This window comes from Cyprinodon variegatus, unplaced genomic scaffold (assembly GCF_000732505.1).
Source record: "Cyprinodon variegatus isolate N-32 unplaced genomic scaffold, C_variegatus-1.0 Scaffold15, whole genome shotgun sequence".
NCBI classification, from domain to species: domain Eukaryota; kingdom Metazoa; phylum Chordata; class Actinopteri; order Cyprinodontiformes; family Cyprinodontidae; genus Cyprinodon; species Cyprinodon variegatus.
This window is the reverse complement of record NW_015150468.1, coordinates 364,685-384,305: the sequence shown is the minus strand read 5'-3', so window position 1 is coordinate 384,305 and position 19,621 is coordinate 364,685. Positions and strand designations below refer to the sequence as shown.

At 36.9% G+C, this 19,621-nt stretch overlaps 1 protein-coding gene across 3 annotated transcripts in view; it reads right to left on the bottom strand.

Annotated features, from left to right (window-relative positions):
- Window positions 1-19,621, bottom strand: part of fam189a1 (family with sequence similarity 189 member A1) — a 106,414-nt gene that overhangs the window by 21,102 nt on the left and 65,691 nt on the right. For all 3 annotated transcript variants that reach the window (XM_015385106.1, XM_015385114.1, XM_015385121.1), the window contains exon 3: window positions 142-252. In XM_015385106.1, the coding sequence (XP_015240592.1) occupies window positions 142-252 (111 nt within the window). The remainder of the gene's footprint in view (window positions 1-141; window positions 253-19,621) is intronic.

Below are 19,621 nucleotides of genomic sequence, written 5' to 3'. Positions count from 1 at the left end.
AAAGAAAAAGCATACATTGCTGGCCCACATACAAAAGTTCATCACATCTACTAAAAAACTGTGTAGAAACAAATGGTTTTAGACAGAGTATTTAGGGTCAAATAACTAAAATTGTATGGGACAATGTCTAGTTGGTCTCACCAGCTTACACTCCTCCAGGGAGTTAACGAGCTGAGCGTTCTGGCAGGAGAGAATGGAGCCCGCCAGGTTGAGCATTACGCACACTGCAGACAGCAGCATGAAGAATGTGATCTGTGACAGGGAAACAAGAGGGAGGGAACAAAGACAAATTAGAAACAGATAGCTCTATGTCAGACTGTTGCTTCTTGCATTGATTAAGCACTTGCATCCTTCTGACACTGTTTGAAAGTAGCTGCAGTACCAGAGACATGTTGTGCTTTTACCAATCAATCCTGATGGCCAAAGACAAGAAGTACAAAAGTCAATTGTACAATTGTTTCTCTGCCTCAAGACCCCAATACTAATGTTGAAATAAATAAAAAACAACTAAGACTTGAGACAGTTTTGTAGACCTTAAGCAAACGTCGTGATATGGAGGTCAAAGTAACTAAGCAACTAAGATCTATCAGTCAGTGTAAAACAGTGTTGATGAAGGACAAATAGGGCTTTAGCAGGAGGAGTTAAACAAAAAGGTGATCTAGAACACACATGGCAGATGGAAAGGAGGAGAAACCCATGATGGGAGGGAGAAGGAAAGGGAAGGGGGAGATGGCACGTAATAAACAGATGGAGCGATAAATTTAAGTGCTTCTTCCCATGGCAGAAAATTGAAAGATTGAGGGGCTGATGAGAGTGCTTCCAGGGAAACTCCTTGGATGGGAACAAAAAAAAAAAAAAAAATGAAAAAGAAAGAGAAAAAGGAATTGCAGACAAGAAAGAAGGAACAGATGTTGTGGCACAACCAACCATTATATGAGAGCCAGACCATTTTATCTAACGGTGAATTGACGATGATAATGTGGACATCTAATAAAAAAAACATTTAAATACTAAAAAGCAGGACTCTTAAAATTTCAGCATTTTCCAAATAAAATCCAAAGGAAAAAAAACAATAGAACAGAAATGAATAAAATTGTGTGATTTAATCTATTTTCAGGCAATATTGAGGAAAAGGTTATGAAGCACCTTAAACGAAACCCATTAAGCTATATCCGTTGCATAAATGCTCAATCATAGCATTAACAAAAGTGATCTGCTAACCAGGTGCAAATTGAATTGCATGTCTAACGTTGGCAGAACATTTTTAACTTTTAAACTGGTTTGGCTTCACAAAAGTCCTCTTGAGAAGGAAGCTAAATAGATCTAGGAAGGGAAACATCAGGAAGGGAGAAAAATCAAATGATATATTTGCGCCCGACAGATGGCTGTGGAAGTGATCAGAGGTTTATAATCAAATACAATATACACATCGTCTGCTATTGCTGCTTGATGTTTAGCTGATACTAAACAGCTAAATTAAGTTGGAATCAGCTACCAGCTTCCTATTATACCATGGATTTTAACAGCTGCAGTTAAAAGATTTTCCTCAGTGTACTTCACTTGTTTTTAAAGGTTATGATGCGTTCACACTAAAGGCGTTATGGGCGTCAAAAATGCGTTAGCGCAGAAATTTGGATGCCCGGTCAAATGCTGTATCAAACTGTGGACAAGTTGCTTTGAGGCTTTGACGCTCTTGATGCTCAGGGCTCTGGTTTTCTGCTCTGTTTTGTTGCTACAAGCTAGAGAGCAGCTTGGCTTTATTTACTTTATGAGTTGGAAAAATTGTTTTGACTTGTTTTTAAGCAACAAGGTCCACCTCCAAACATCATCTGTGCAGTCAGTTCACCAGAATTATAATCCTTTTAAAATATTTTGTTGTATGGAGTGCCATACCTCCAGCATACCACTGGCCAGCAGTGCTGTGAGCTCTCTGCTGCCGTTAGTGGCGGCTGGAAGTGAATATAAAGAGTTTTTAAGGTTTACGGTAAAAACTGCAAGTACCAGAATATAGAATTAAATATTTTTTTTGTTGGCAGGTTTTAACATTTCTAGATAATCTAGGTATTTATAAACTTTCTTCACAATGGTTCATAAAAAAATGTTTTAGTGCAGCAATATTGATAAGAACTCGCGCTCTGTTCCTTATTCATAATCCATTCTTCCCCCATTTTTTAAACCTTTAAAATTTAACTCCCTTGATAGTTATTTTTTCTTCATATGCAGAAGCTCTGCAGAAGCGATGAAGCTTGCAGGTAGTGTCTGTCTCCCCCCAAAAAAACTCCTGGATCAGCTTTTCTGATTGGTTGACACCCTGGCAAATGTTCAATTTACTGAACTCCAGCATCAGATGCTTGGACGCTCTGACACTCGGACGCCAGAACGCTCAGATGTGCTGCTGGACGCTGACCCCCATAGAGTTCAATGTAAATCACATGCTTTGACCCCCAGAAAGCCCCCTGAACTGCATGAACTGCATGAATAAGACTGCATGAATTTCTCAATCCATACGTGCAGTATAAAGGATCACCACTCTACCTGGTAACAGTCAGTTAGCAGTATAACAATTGAAGAATTAAAACATTTAAAGTAAATGAAGAAGACATTGTAATTTATTTGTACGAAATAATACAATTTCTGAATTTAGTAACACTACCTGGCAGTCCTTGGAGATGAATTCTATCTTTGAATAAACTTTTGTAAAATGCCATAGTTGTTAACATATCTATTGGTCAAATACTCATCCGATAGTCTCCTTATCAAGTCAAAAAAACAACAAAAAAGCAACAACTGAACAGTTTGTTAGTGTTAACTTACTATTAACCTTGATGCAAAAAAAAAATAATAATAATTCCATGCAATCAGTGCTTTAAGCTAATTATTACTATAATTGAATTTGGTCTGGGTCTGTGTGTAAAAACTAATTAACAATCATTTGTATTGTCTCCCTCTTTATATATTCATTTGCATGTCATCATTGTAATTACAGGATCTGTATTATAACATCCTTTTTTAGTTAGAGTAGATAAATAATTACAGTAGTGGTCATTTTCAAATAAAATTAGATAGATTATAAAATATTTCTGAGTAATCCGATTTAATCTTGTCAGTTCAAAGATATTTTGGAGAATAAAAGGACCTGGTTAAAGTACAAGTTATGTAATTCAAGCTGTAACTGACTAATATCCATTTTAGTTTTTTTAAAGGTTTGACCTGCAGAGTTTTTATGTTTCTTGCTATAGACTATAGCTGTGATTCTATTTAACTGAAATCTGAATTTCAAGGAAATTTTAAAAAGCCCACAAAAAAAAAGGACAATCAAATGTTTCCATTTGATGTGAACCAAATTTACCAAGCACTGGGTTGTCACACATGGTTACAGTAAACAGGAAGTGGAAGCTGCAATCTAGCATGCATCACACATCAGTTGTGGAGGAAAATTTTAATGACTGTGTTGCCATCAAGGAAGTTACATTAACTTGTCATTTAGTAATGGTGGTGTTGCTTCCAGCCATGTATATGTGCTTAATAGGAACATCTAGGAAGAAGGCGACAGCACAAACAGCCAATCAATCTTGTAAGAAAAAGTTTGCTACGTCTGAGCTGATAAAAAAATAAATAAATAATTGTTTCCAACTTTTGTTTCATGGGGGTTTATTGGAATTTTGCCATTTCCATCAAGCTTTTCTGATACGATACTTCAAAATGCGAATTAGGAAAAGCAGATGGAAGAGCACCTTATGACATAAACCATTCCTTTCTATGCATTTGTTTAGTCCACAAATTCTCATTTTTCATTTTCTCTGAGTTTCAGATTTAGACTGTGCCATTCTTACATATCAGCGTTCTAAGATCTAAACTGCTACATAGGAGCTTCTTGAGGCAAGCCTTTATTAATGGTCAGAATCTATTTTACTTATTGTGCAGCTTCTAACTATTTTAACTACTGTGTAATTACCTCAACTCCAATGCGAATCATGTTCCCTACCAAATAAAAGCATCCCCACAGCATTATATTATATAACACTTTTCATGCAAGAATGCTTAAAAATGTTATAACACATTCATGATCTGCAGTAGAATAACAAAACCCTCAATAATCTAAGTCAATTAAATGCTAGTAACACTGTTAGCATCATTCAGTTTGGCTTATACAATAAGACATTAGTAATTTTAATAGTAATGGAGGCCTGTTCCATGGACATGGATAAAAAGCAAACATAATTTTTATTGGTTAAATTGCATTAATATGAATGATGCAGTAACAAATCTATCACTGAAACAAACAAAGCAATGGCAGTAAAAGCCTCCTAATGCTCATATCATAAGCTGCACATTTAATAAAACATATTTTGGTTTTCTCTGTTGCCAGCTGAGCGCATCCAGCGGCACACATGAAATAGATGACAAATCTAAAACTATAAAATAAGACCTCTACTTGTGCAGTTTTGCACAAGTAGTTTTGCACACATGTGTTTGCAGTTGGTAGCAAACACATGTGTCTGGGGAAAATAAATCAGAGAAGTAAATGCAGATGAGATGATTTAAGAGAATAAGATAGAACTATAAAAGAAAATGTATATCATATAGGCTACATTTAAGATCAAATGAAAAGGCATATTGATATATTGTTTTATGTAAAAGATATTAATATAATACTGCTCTACTTAAGACAGCTGTCTGCTGCTGTTTTATTACCATCAAAGAGTTTAATTACTGACCAACGCAAATTTCAAATGCAATTTCCAGCTAAAGCAGATACAAGTAAGAAACATAAGGAATAAAACAACATATCATTTGAAGCAGATCCAACACTTCTTTTTTAAATTTTTTTTTAAACACTTTCTTGGTAATGATATTTGTTGAGGTTTATTCACCAATTGGGCACCCTGATGCACCCCAGTGTTTTCTCATTAATAAGATGATTGTCAGTCTTGGGCCCAAACAACTGCCTTCTCGTCACTCTGTGAGATCAGAGAGCACCGTTTAGCTGCTAGCCATTAATTACTGTGGCACTGTCCTCTGCATGCCAAAAAGGAAAAACACATAGGCATTCATTTACATGAAAGACACGAACGCTGCTCTTTGCCTTAGCAGCCAAAACAGATTTACGCTGCATGTCATCATCACATCGTTTAAGACTCACTGCAGAGGACAAAACGGCATAATATAATCACCATGCATCTCCATGACACCCACAGATTACAGAAGACGTCCAGACATTCTGTAACTTCCAATAACTGTCACTGAGGTTAAAACAGACTTGCCTCTTTCCCTCCTCCCCTTCATTTACACTGCAAACATGGTGTTTTGGATTTTCAGGTGAAAGCATAGAACAACAAAATGATAAGGTCTCTAAGCTGTGTCAGTTACCAAATAAGTTTGTTTTTAGAGATATAATTCATTCCATTTTGTGACAATCAAAGCAATAAAACTTTTCTGCACATTTGAGTGTATTCTCACAGGAAGATGTGTGCAACACATTTATTATAAAAAGAGTAGATATTATAAAAATCTACTCTAGCATCATCTAAAGTAAAACCTTTCAATATCAACTTTAATAGGATCAATAAGCAACTAATGATGACCAATGCAATTAGCAATTAAAGGAAATTAGGTCGTTTTGAGTCACATTTTACAGTTTCTCATAAGTATGAAAATAGTTTAAGGAAGGAAAATTATATCTCTAGCAACATCTTTAAATGTTTGAACATCACCAGACAGTTAAGATATTTCAGTAATTTTAATCAAAAGGTAAGCTTATATGAAACAGATTTACTATACATTAGTTTGGGGATTATTAGTTTCTGGGAAAATCTTACATAACGTTTTATGATATAAAATTATATAAAACTGCTGGCTTTGGGCCAGGAGTAACTCACTCTCAACATTAGATAAATAAACCACAAAAGGCCAGTGTTGCATACATATCAAGTACCTGGAGAGATGGGTAGGTGCATAGACAGCATGAAATAACAAAGCCTTTGACAGAACGGCAAAGTAAAGTTCATCCAAGAACTTTGGGGGAGGCAAATCCAGGACACTGTCTGCAGTGGCATTCCAGAAGTTAAACAAGTAAAAAAAACAGAGACAGTCAGAAGTGTTATATATGGGCTAAAGAGAGAGAAAGAGAAAAAAAATATAATATGTGAAACATCCTTGGTAGATGAGCTGAGCTGCTGATACAAATTGTGTTTCACCTTAAAAAAAAGCATTGATATCCCAAAAGATCTGAAACATGTCAATAAAACTGCCAACTAACTATTTTAAGAGCTTCTCTTCATGACAAAACTGAACATCCTTTAAGTTCTCTGCCAGAAAAGGTGCCCGCATGCCTGCCCTTCCAGTTTTTATTCATTTTAACTTCTTTTTATTCTGCCTCCAACAGCAGCAAGAAATTTCAGACTCATTCATCAACTCTGTTTATCTGAGGCAGCCCAGGTCAGAGATAAACATCTCAGCGTGGAAACTGGAAGATAAAGCATCAAATTGGTATTCTCCAGACATGAACTGTTTCGCTTTGAGCCAATAATAAAAACACACTAAGCTATTGTGGTATCTGATTATATTCTGAGTTGTAGGTTTGGGAAGCCAAATGTTAATACTAAGAGTGTTTATAGAAGGCAATGTAAGGATCTCTGACTATCCTAAGGAAGAGTCTTTAGCTGGAAGCTAAGGATCCATATATAGGGAAGTGCAATGTCAGTGTGTGTGGGTCTGTGAGCTCTTAGAAGCTATAAGGAGCTGTAATCATTGTTCTTTAAGAATTCTTCCATTGTCTTTGACTCTCCAGGATTGTTGCAGCAATCTGTATCAATATGGGCCTTATTGTAATAGTATTCACATGTTAAACTAAGCTTGCATCAGAGTGTTTTCTGAAGATGTGCCCTATAGATGGATGACTTGAGAAAATTATACCTCAATATCTAAAAAGAGGGGGAAATTAAAGGATTGTATCGTGTTAACTTAGTAATTAGTTTTTTAAGGGAAAAAAAATACATTCAATTTGAAGAAAATTATTAAAATAATGTCTATTTTATATTTATATATTTATTAAACAAATTTGTCTTTAAATGTGTGTGCAGAATTTATGGCTGCATGTGAATTACACAGAATTTACCAGAATTTGTCCCTTAGCATGTTATGATTTTTTTTTTCTTCTCAGGTTTAAATAATAAAAGTGTACCAATTGAAATATTTGAGAAGATTATTGGATATAAATTCTGGTACTCCTGGTGTTCTGAGAATAATTGTTATGAAATTCCATATTATTGAAAATGTTGTTTCTGTATAAAATCCTTCCGGTCATCCGGATGTTGCTTTGCATTAACTTTGTCAATTCTGCTGCATGGTCTATGCATCTTCATTAGTGCCCAATTAATGGTGCTTTCCTGAGGGGGAGGTGATTATTGCTTTCTCTGCAGTCATTTAACATGGATATTTCTTGAAACTCCATATCTTACTGTTACATAATAATAGCTGAGTGTGTGAACCAAAAGCTAAAGATGGTTAAATGACTTCCTATATTAAAGATTTAGTTCATCTGAGCCTTGGCAGGCATTCCTGTGCCTCACTGACCACCAACACAGGTGTCTCCCAAGGCTCTATATGGTTCCCCTTCTTTTCCAGCTATTTACTCCAAGAAAAATGATATAATCATTGCTGTATTAATCACATTGGGATGTGGATGACAAAAAATAAAATGAAAATCATGGATTTAATTCCTGTAAACTGGAGATGATTGTGGTATAAAAGCCCTAGAATGAAACGAAAGGTTTTCTTCCTTTTATGTTATGCTCATGAATATTTAGATGAGCTGTGCGCTGATTGGTTGGTTTACAACGAGCGAAGCTGCTGAGCAAAGATGCATCATAGCAACAAGCACTCACTCACTGAAACATCAAATTGTTGATATGGTAGGGTGATCAGATGGCCTCTTTTTTCGTGGACATGTCCTACTTTTCATACCTAAAAAAAATGTCTGGGGGAAATTTCAAGATCGTTTTGGTCAACCACAGTCCTGCATGTAGTCGAAACACACCGGTTTGGACAGAGCAACTGAGCCCAACACGACACCCACGGCTCAGTGCTTCCCCTGCCCCGCCTGCTAGACCGGGCATGGTACGACAGGCTGGGGGAAGCATACCGTCACCAGGTCGGGTTGGGTTGCTCCGTCCCTGGCAGGCTCGTTTCGAATGCCCGGTCCAGTCCAGTCAGCGTTCGGGGTATGTCAATTTTGGGGCATGTCAAAAGTACATGCCAGAACCAAATAAGACAACATCCCTGAAATGACTTCAATTCGGTGCTTAGTTTTATTTCACCCCGTTTATGGTTGAAGTTTAGAGGTATCAATACGGTTTGAACTTCTCTGTACGCCCATTTCACCCACTGAACTATCGTTACTCATCTATAACAATCTAAACTCGGTTTTGCATTCTATGACCCCTTTAAGCCAGTCATCAGTGCTGAGATCATGACAGTCAATATTGTAACACTCTTTAGAAGGAAAGTGTAGTTAATAGTGTAGTTAATATCCATTAAAAAGAGAATAACTGGCATGTTAAAAACATCAAAAACATATTGATGACAAAAATTCAGAACCATAATGTCTATATTACTCTACACGTGCTTAAGATGAATGTTTAGCAGCCATAAAATCCATAAATGTATGCTTCCATTATATGAATTGAATCGTGCAAAACACACAATCAAAATTTAAATGAGCTTTCTCGCTTTATGTCTACATGATGTGCAAACAAAATTAAGAGCAATTATGTCTCTATAAGAAATCTTGCTCCAAAGAAACAAGAACAAATCAGTTGATAACTAAATGATGACCCACATAATGGGATGTAACAAAAATCTAAATGATGCTTTTTTGAAGGAGATTATACTCTCCTTATTTGCTTTTAACCTCTGGAGAAAAGAGTGGCTCAATAATTGATAGTTTGATCAGCTGGGGGATCGGCAAAATGAGTATCTGAAGCACCGTTTGCATCCTCTGACTGCAGCACAAATTAGTATTTAGTCTGCAGCAGCACTGCGACACAACACAATTTATTTTCAATTATCCCTGTGCCATGAGAGATGGAAGCAATGTTGTTTTGTTTTTGCTGCTGCTCAACAGATCACACAGCCTCTGATACATTTTCCCTCTGACATTGAGTATCAATCCTCCAGCCCCTGCAGGGATCCGGCACATCTGTGCACTAAAAACACGCTTAAAGGACAATGAGAGAAGCAGCTATAAGTGCTGATTTTTTTTTTCTTTTTTTGAAAAAAGAGTTAAAAGTTGAGAGATCATACCACAGGAGCTGGTAAATTGCACTGCTTTAGGGAAAAGTAAAAGTATTAAATCCCAGATAGCCCTAAGGTTAAACTGTAATCAAGAAAGAAAACTTAGTGTATCTTGCAGTGCTTTAACAAAAGGAGAGTCAGCTGTGTTCTCATTGGCTGGTAGGAAAAAACAGATAACTTTCTGTACTCAACTCCAATGAAGGAATTATTTAGTGTGTGCATTTGAGAACACTGAGCTTGTGTGAATTACAACCAGATCTTCGGGATTAGGTGTGACAGAGGGTGAGTGACCCTGAGTTCAGCGCTGGTCCAAATAAACAGTGGAGGTGTTGATACTAACTCAAGGCAGCAGGGCCCAAAGGGACGTCACACAATACCAGCTATATTAAATTTAAAACCACACACTGTTGAAACCAGATGTTAACATACACCTCATGCAAAGAAAGATCATCTTTTTTTTCCCTCACTGTCTGATATTAAACCACACTAAATGCTCATGTTTTAGCTCTTTTAGTAATGCCAAACTATTGCTAAATACCAGAATAATGAGAGAGAATGAAGGATTTAAAGACTTTTATACAACCGTACTTATTTTTTAGAAGATGGCATGGACTAAAATTATGACATTTTTAAAAACATGGAAGTTTCTAATAGGTTATTTCTAAACATATCAGCGAAAATATTAAGGCAAAAGCTACTCATCTTAAGTGTGACTTGAGAAGGAAAATGAGAAGGAAAATTGCGGATCTAAACAGGTCCGGTTCATCCTTTGATACTTAAACATTTTTGAATGTATTCAACATTTAAAACAACTATAAACAGCATTGGGCTGTACGTTCATTGTATCATTAAGAGGCATTTTTGTGTCTCAGCGACGAATGTTTTTTGCCGTAAAATGTCTGCTCCAACTCCAGAAGAAAGAAGCTGCTGCTAAGGTATAGTCGTTATGCACAGAGAGATGAGTCTTGCACAGAAATGTGCTGAAGCGCCATTCAGCGAGAAATAACCCATTTATCTGAAAGCAACACATATAGGTTTGTAAATAAAAAGAGGGTTAAAAATCTGAACTTTTTGTGCCCTGTGGTCCGATCATGTTATCAGGGCTTTTTAAGGCAGTGAGGGCTTATTCACTTTGCAAAATAGATTGCAGCCTGAATTGAAAATATGTGAAAACACTGCAGACATATCAACCTAGAGGTTAACATTCTGGCACCCTAGGGATTCATAAAAAAAACGTTTATGCGAGGCAGTAGGAAAGTAGTTTTGCTTGTATTTGTAGCCAGTTTAAAGAACTGCAGGTCCTTCTTAAAATATTAGCATATTGTGAAAAAGTTCATTATTTTCTATAATGTAATGATAAAACTTGAACATTCATATATTTTAGATTCATTGCACACTAACTGAAATATTTCAGGTCTTTTTTTGTCTTAATATGGATGATTTTGGCATCCAGCTCATGAAAACCCCAAATTCCTATCTCACAAAATTAGCATATCATGAATCAGGTCTCTAAACGAGCTATGCACCTAATCATCTGAATCAACAAATCAACTTTAAACACCTGGAAAAGATTCCTGAGGCCTTTAAAACTCCCAGCCTGGTTCATCACTCAAAACCCCAATCATGGGTAAGACTGCCGACCTGACTGCTGTCCAGAAGGCCATCATTGACACCCTGAAGCAAGAGGGTGTGACATAGAAAGATATTTCTGAACGAATACAGTAGGCTGTTCCCAGAGTGCTGTATCAAGACCTCAGTGGGAAGTCTGTGGGAAGAAAAAGGGGTCGCAGAAAATGCTGTACAGCAAGAAGAGGTGACCGGACCATGAGGAAGATTGTGGAGAAGGGCCGATTCCAGACCTTGGTGGACCTGCAGTGGACTGATTCTGGGGTAGAAACATCCAGAGCCACTGTGCACAGGCGTGTGCAGGAAATGGGCTACAGGTGCCGCATTTCCCAGGTCAAGCCCATTTTGAACCAGAAACAGCAGCAGAGGCGCCTGACCTGGGCTACAGAGAAGCAGCACTGGACAGTTGCTCAGTTTTGCATGTCATTTGGAAATCAAGGTGCCAGTGTCTGAATGAAGACTGGGGAGAAGGAAATACCAAAATGCCAGAAGTCCAGTGTCAGGTACCCACAGTCAGTGATGGTCTGGGGTGCCATGTCAGCTGCTGGTGTTGGTCCAATGTGTTTTATCAAGGGCAGGGTCAATGCAGCTAGCTATCAGGAGATCTTGGAGCACTTCATGCTTCCATCTGCTGAAAAGCTTTATGGAGATGATTTCATTTTTCAGCACGACCTGACACCTGCTCACAGTGTCAAAACCACTGCTAAATGGTTTACTGACCATGGTATCACTGTGCTCATTGGCCTGCCAACTCTCCTGACCTGAACCCCATAGACAATCTGTGGGATATTGTGAAGAGAAAGTTGAGAGATGCAAGACCCAACACTCTGGATGATCTAAAGGCCGCTATCGAAGCATCCTGGGCCTCCATAACACCTCAGCAGTGCCACAGGCTGACTGCTTCCACGCCACGCCGCATTGAAGCAGTCATTTCTGCAAAAGGATTCCCGACCAAGTATTGAGTGCATAACTGTACATAATTATTTGAAGGTTGACTTTTTTTGTATTAAGAACACTTTTCTTTTATTGGTTGGATGAAATATGCTAATTTTGTAAGATAAGAATTTTGGGTTTTCATGAGCTGTATGCCATAATCATTTTTAGCAAGACAATAAAAGACCTGAAATATTTTAGTTAGTGTGCTGTGAACCTAAAACATATGAATGTTCAAGTTTTATAATTAGAAAATGGAAAATAATGAACTTTATTACAATATGCTATTTTGAGAAGGACCTGTATATGGTTTTAATCTATCAATCTATCAATGTTCTTTCTGTCTCGCACAACTATAAGAAAAATACAGACACTGTACTGTCTCTGTAAAGTGTCTTATAAGTGTCTTGTAAAGGAGAAATTACAGTGGATACCTGAAACTGCTGTATACATTTGCAGTGTCACAGATATTAAACTACAAGATTTGGTTTAACACACAAAGCCAAGCCTAACAAATAGCATCTTCCATCCCATCATCTATTTAAAGATTATATCAAAATTATACAAGGAGGATATTTTTACTGTCATACAACCAAAGATGCAGAGTGGAGACTGTATGCACAAAGAAATAATAGCATGATGTTGCCTCTCATCAGAGATAAGATATTACCCCATTAAACTGGACCATTAGGTTGCTTTCTTATCTTTTTCTGCTTTTCTTTCTAAATAAGAATAGAAACAAATCATTTATTTTCTTGTTGGCCATGGAAGTAAAAGAAACACCTAGCCTCTGGGCTGTGATGAGTAGTCATCTTGACAGCATGTCAGATTGCATCTCCGCAGGATGTGATGGATTTGTACTTGTAGTCAGAGGAATCAAGACAAAGCTACAGTCCAACATCTTTTATTGACATGAGACGTGAGGAAAAGGCTACAGGTGAACAAAAACACATTCATACTCTGAAGCATGTTCTGAATTTATGCTCTACAATGCCTCAAATAGAGCCCTCAACACCTAAAACTCTTAATACTAAAATTAAGACACAAGTTGAGTAGACAGACCACCTGTTGGGTGGAAAAATCTGTTGGGTTAAGAACAGTGGAGGCTTTATGTAATGAGAGGAGTCCATCTTGGTGCCAGTGTTCGCAGTTATTGATTAAAACTCAACATGAAAGACAATATTGCCCATAGGGTCAGTAGCTGATTAACCCCCACATCTGCACATTAATCAACCGCTGACCTCTAAAGAGCTAAAGCAAAGACTGTCTGCCTTTCTCCGCCGGGCTCCCCAGGCTCTCTGTGGGGGGGCAGCTGTAATAAGATGGCTGTAATGATGATGGTCCCAATAGACACCCGATGCAGAAATGCAACTTTCTTCAAGCTGCTGCACGAGGTATTCTTTTTAAGGAAACTAATGATTGTGTCTCCATTAAAGGAGACAGAGATTCAGATAGACATCTAAACCGATAACGTATGACATAGAAGTGTCTGCCAGACACAGGTTTCACAGAAACTATCAATTCAAAACTATATATACATTTTGTTTCATACAAATCTGATTTTATGCAGACTTTCTGCAAATATGGTCCCTGAATGTTGACCTTATACTACATATTTTGAAAACCTAAAATTAAATAAAAAATGATCTCCAGTTTTCTGGCTTTGTATCTAATATTAACCAAAACTGTGAGCTTGGCCGTTCTCTTGCACCAAAAAGGTTCTGGGTGTGAATCTCTGCTGTTTGCATTGCACACATTATCCTGCGGTCCATTCATAGATACTTAGACATCCTCCCACATTCTAAAAACATGCAGGGTTGGGTTTATTGCCCTTAGATAGCAGTGTTCCTAGATATCAGTGTATGACTGCATGGTTTGCACAATGACCTACATTTTTCTATGACTCCAAGAATTTAGTGAAAAAGGATAGATTTTGCATTCTGATCCCAGATTTTGTCATTGTTTCCTCAGCAAATATCTGTTAATTACTCACATAATAATAATTCACATTCCATCTTAAACTAATTTAGTAGATATGATGAGAAGGGGATATTTGAATATCTATATGTACATATAAGAATATACTTTTAAGTAAGCATTTATAATACTAATCTGCCTTAGTTTGATTGTGGAAATAACTTTTATGAGAGGCACGTAATTGTATTTATTCTCCCTTTCTTTGAGATGCTTAAAAAACTCGACAAAACTAACTGCTTACAAACGCCACCTATATAATTAAACTTAAACAGAGCCTAATTTAAAACTGCAAGAGATCTATTTTGCTTTGCATTTTAGATTCAAAATGATCAATGAAGGAGAACAACGTATATTTCCCACTCTGCAGCTGCCGCTCTGCAGATCAAGCTGCTGCTCCTGTGAGCTATCTGATAAGAGGGTCTTTCTAGTTCATATTCTAATTAATACGGAGCCTCACTTCCTGGATCCCAGAGCCTTAAGGGAGAACAGCATTCAATAGGAATTATACTCAGTGTTAAAAAAGGCTTCTGTCCCCACAGCTGGCAGGGCTCTTTGTAGCTTTCTGTGACAATCACAATCTGATACTGTGCCACTTCCTGTCACTTAAAGTAGAAATACTGCACAAAGATACTGCAATATATATATATATATATATATATATATATATATATATATATATATATATATGCAGTATGGAGTTTAGTCACTAAGAAGTTAAAATAAAGCAACAATCAGTTTCATAATATGGCTCATTGGGACACTTTGTCTATCTCAGGTCAATAGTGTTACAGTGTTATTCTATTCTGTATTTCTTGCGGTATAAAATAAATAATATATTTAGTTTCTGAATTACTTTATTTTTTCCCATATTATGAAAAAATCTCCATACACTGACAGATAAATATTTATTTATGGTTCCATTTTGTCTCAAGAAAATGCCACAATATATTTTTGCAGTTTTATAATCTAACAATAGTCTAGTTTTAAGTGGGGAATTTCTTTACCTATCCTCAGCTGCCCATATCTCTGTCAAATCATTTAACATGTCTTTAACTGTTGGCCTCTTTGTATTTTAGTTGATTAGTGCAGTGTATGGGGTTTTTATTAGCATTGTTAGTGCTCAACACAGATGAATCATAACAAATCACAGAGGCACAATGCCACCAGCCACTTAGATTGAAAAGATGACCTTAGATTAGTTCCTAGAGATTTACTTTAAAATCAGGCTTTAGGAGTAAGAGGGAATGTGTTTAAGACTAATCAATGAAGTACACATTGATTTCAAATCTCAAATAAAGTTCTTCCAAGACAAGTTATTTCGTTCACGTCTTTATTGACTTTGCTTTGGGGACACTGGAACTGATCGAGCCATTTTCAAACTGTTCCCACAATGTTGGAAATGACAAATTTGTCTTGATATGCTGAAGCGATGAAATTGCTTTCACTGGAACTAAGGGGCTGAGCCCAGTGAATATCTGTGGGATTTCTGATTTTAAGTTGTGCATTTTGCATAATTTGTGCTACTGGTATAGCACATAAAATAATGAGAAACCAAATGCTTTGGCAAAATGTCTTTTGACTTGAGTCTCAGATATTAATTTAGCAAAATCAGAGCTACTGTATGTAGGATGTGACTCAGCAGGGACATTGTATCTAATACTCACCAGGCATTAAATGCAGTAGCTTTAAAATCCGTAGTACAAGGCTCAGCTACGTCGATCACACAGAAACACTATTCAACCAAATGAAATGGTAGCATGACTGCAGTAAAAACAGAGAGAAAAAAGAAAGAAAAGTAACCCAACTAATCATTGGCTCCATTTTTATCTGTTCAAAGTCAAATTGGTTTGCAGAACAAATATACTGACTAGCCAATTTGGGTTCATTCTTGACAGATTCTCAGTGTGTGAGTAGAAAGACGGTGATGTGAGGACCAGTGGGAGGCAGAGAGTGTCAGCGCAAATAAAAACTGACCGCAAGTGACAGGCAAACTGTGACAGTCCTGGGGCCCACTCAAACACACAGTCTTGTGAACTCTCCTTCAGCTTGGCTGATAAATGAAGAGCAAACACACTCGTTATTCAGGTTGGCAGCGAGGTGGCTTCAGACGGCCTCTCCTCAACAGGAGCGATCTAGGTGATGCCTCCAAGTTGGCAGATTTCCACGGTGGTTAAATGTTTCAAAGCAAGATTTCTTCATTCCTTGATCCCTGTTTACTGAGCTCCCTCCAATATTCACAATTTATAAATAATTACTCAGTCTTCATTACTGGTCCTGCAGTGTGACCAAATGCTGAATGCAGCCGCTTCTGAACACTTAAGCTCTTCTACTCATACTTGGTTGCACTTACAGTAATCTGACAAATTAAAGTAATGGAATTAAGAGCTTATATCCAAGAACAAAGTATCTCACATAGCATTAGATTACCTAGAGGCACTTTGACAAGCCATGATAATTATATCCACGCAGAACTGTTAGATGGATTCAAAAAGGATGTTGTTTAGCGATTGTGAAACATTGTAGATTTTCTTTTGGCTGAGGACAAGAATATTGTCTAAAGAAACACAAAGTTCAGTTTCTGACTTTAACTCTGCCCCTCAGGCCACATCACAGCAGTGGCACTTTTATATCTACATAAGATCTACAGCACCTCTGCCCATTAAAGAGAGATCTGTGTGTTGTTCTAGGAGTCTATATAAGACAGACGAGGCGTGTTAACTGTTTTCTGTGTCTTTATTTCTTAGCTCCAGCATAACCTTTCCAGTACTGAGCTACATTTTAGAACCCTGTTGCATGCTGGGTATTGGTGTTCTACAGCTTTCAGGCTCTTAATATCTTAATCTGAGGGAAGTTTAATATAATATATTGCAAACTGGGCTTTTAGATACAAATCACTATAAAAATATAAACAATCATAATTTTGTTTTTAGACTTTATTCATTCTGAGGACCTTTTCATATCCTTATAGCTATAATCCTCTTTACATTATGAAAGAATAGATTACATCTTTAACAATGTGAGATGTTTTATTTCCCTTCTAAACTGAGATTACTGGGTCAAAGGGCTTATCTTATAACCCAATCTGTAAAGTTTAGCAATCACAAATGTACAGTAATAGTATTTGCTGTGGCAGTATCTGGGTAATATTTTTAATGTTTAATCAAAAAAACACTAAAGAAATACATAAATAGTGCATTTTCACATTAGAAGAATGTGCAGAGGGAATGTGTATCTCTCTGTGGCCCCATATTTAATCAGCTGAACTGTTTAGCCTTTATGAAGGAAGCAAGATTTAATTTGCAGATATGCTGTGATACCAATGAGATATTATTACAGTTGGCTTTGGCTGAGCTCTCTTTATTGTATCTGCATCCCGAGAGACACATTTTAAGTCCCTATATGACTGCTGGTTCTATGCCAGCTCTTTAAAGCATATGGGAAAAAAGATAACTAAATATATCTCTGACCATCATGGTCTTCATTGCTTTTTATCTGCTTATTTTATTTCATTTTTAAATAAAGCCTTACACTTCCATAAACACCAGCCTTCAAAAAGTCTAATTGTATAAACTTGTACATATGGACATTTTTCCATCGCACTGTCTGTCTAAGACTCAGACCGACACGCTTCCTTCATCCCTTCTTTCAGCACGTCCTGACAGGTGGTCCTGTGGGACACATCTCAGCAGGCAGCAGGCTTCATCTTGCCATAAAACCTTACTCTGGGTCAGGGATAATGGGAGAGTAGAATGTTAGGAGAATCCAACAACTGTTAGAATAAGATCAGTTGTGCAGGTTACAGCTTCAGCTCTAACACTTTGTTGACCATTTTTATAAATTACACATAAGAACCCATCCCTTGTGTTTTTAATGACCCATGCTGTACTAAAAGAGGTAACCCTCAGTGAGCATGAATGCTAACAAGTAAACAGGAGGCCTATGCAGTGATCTCCAAGTGATTAAATAACAATGAGTTTATTTTGTAATTCCAATTTTTTATGGTTTCTTAGATTTATTGCTGCTTATTTCATATGTTGACAAACTAACCTCATCTTTAATTATGTCATCATAAACTGTTCAGCAATTTTCTTAAACCTTTTGGTTTGATCTTCTTCTTTTTTTTTTTATTCCTCTGCCATTTTCCATCAAAAAATGACTTGTCTCAAGCTCATCCAGATGCCTCAGGGGCGTCATATGAAATCTCTGCCACTTCCTGGCTGTTCATCTACAACCAACATCTAGCTAATATATCCACTCCTGTCAGTTTCTTAATATTACTGCACCATTAAAACTAGCAAACAAAAATATTTCAAATCAATTCCTTGTTCATCAGTGCATACTGTTTCTGTTTTACTCAATGTTGTGTACTCCATATTTAGAGTGCATCTGCTGTAAGTCAGCAGACGTTGTGCATTTCCAGTTCTAATCCAGCACATAAAACACATTAATTTTTATAAAACCTTACTACAAACTATAACAGAGTGAAGAGGCAAAATTTCAAAGATTTTTTTATACTTGAATGAATTCTTTAAAAACACTGCAGCCTTTTTTCATTGATTAAACTAAAGCTGGTTTCAATTAATTATATTTTCAATAGGATCTTTGATGTTTTCTCTTGCAAACTGGAAAGAAGAACAAAGCATTTATCAATTCTGTGGACTTGTGTTCCTTAGTGGTGGAAGAAAAATAATGAGATCCCCTATATGTGGAGACCAACAGCAGGTTTTCCTCCCACACTTAGTGTATGGTGCTTTACTAGTAAAAAGCTGAGCCATGTTCAGGCCTATCTATAACAGAAAAAAAAAAATAGATGTTTACCATTTAAAAATTATTAATATAATGTCTGTAAAAAAAGGATAGTATTGAATTCCACTCTTTTATTCTTTTTTTACCCAACAGAACATGCTGTTTTCATTAAAATTTCTGTTTTAGGAACAAACATGATTGGTCCAGCTCCCGAAAGATTATACGTATATAGGTATAGAAAACATTATTTAGTGATTTGCAACACGAATTTGCTAGAAAAACAAATGAGGTACCTCAGAAATGAGGTACTAATGCATCTTGTGTCAGTGTTAGATTTTTTTATTTCTTAAATTGCTGTGGCATTAGGAGGAAGTTCATGACCGAAAAGGTCCATTCATGGTGCAAGCTCTGGACACGAAAGGTCAAAAGTCCACACTGAGTTGTTTTTCTGCATACCCAGCAGCGACACTGCATGTGTCTTCAGCAGCCAAATATAAGCTGTGAAAACGATGGCTGAAGTTGTGCTGCAGTATCAGCTCACTCAGCTGTGAAATATGGCTGACATGACTGTGTGCAAACCACAATTACGCCTTGAATCCCTGACAAGTGACCACAGAGCACTAGTTGTTCACTCAACTGTGCAATATGAACTGGTGGACCCTGTCTGCAATGCCTCTATTTGCCCAAAACACAATCGCTGCGATGTCACACACAGTCCCTGGTATTTGCAGCAGAAAGAGATTGGCACCAAAGTGACAGGAGTGAGAAGGGCCTATTTGTGCTAGTTAACAATAGATGAAAGTGAAGGAGAGCTTTATTGTGTGCACTTAGATGATCTGCCTACAGTGTATTTCTCATCAACCATAACTGTGTTTTCTCGATATAGCATTAATGTTTAATTAAATTTGGCAAAGAACAGGATTCCCTTCTCTCTGGACCTCTGCAATGTTTATATTATGTTTAAAACAGCTTAGTTTAAGGTTGTTTGATGTGGTTCTTCGTATTTGTTTCAATTAACTTTGCATAGAAAAAATATGCTATAATA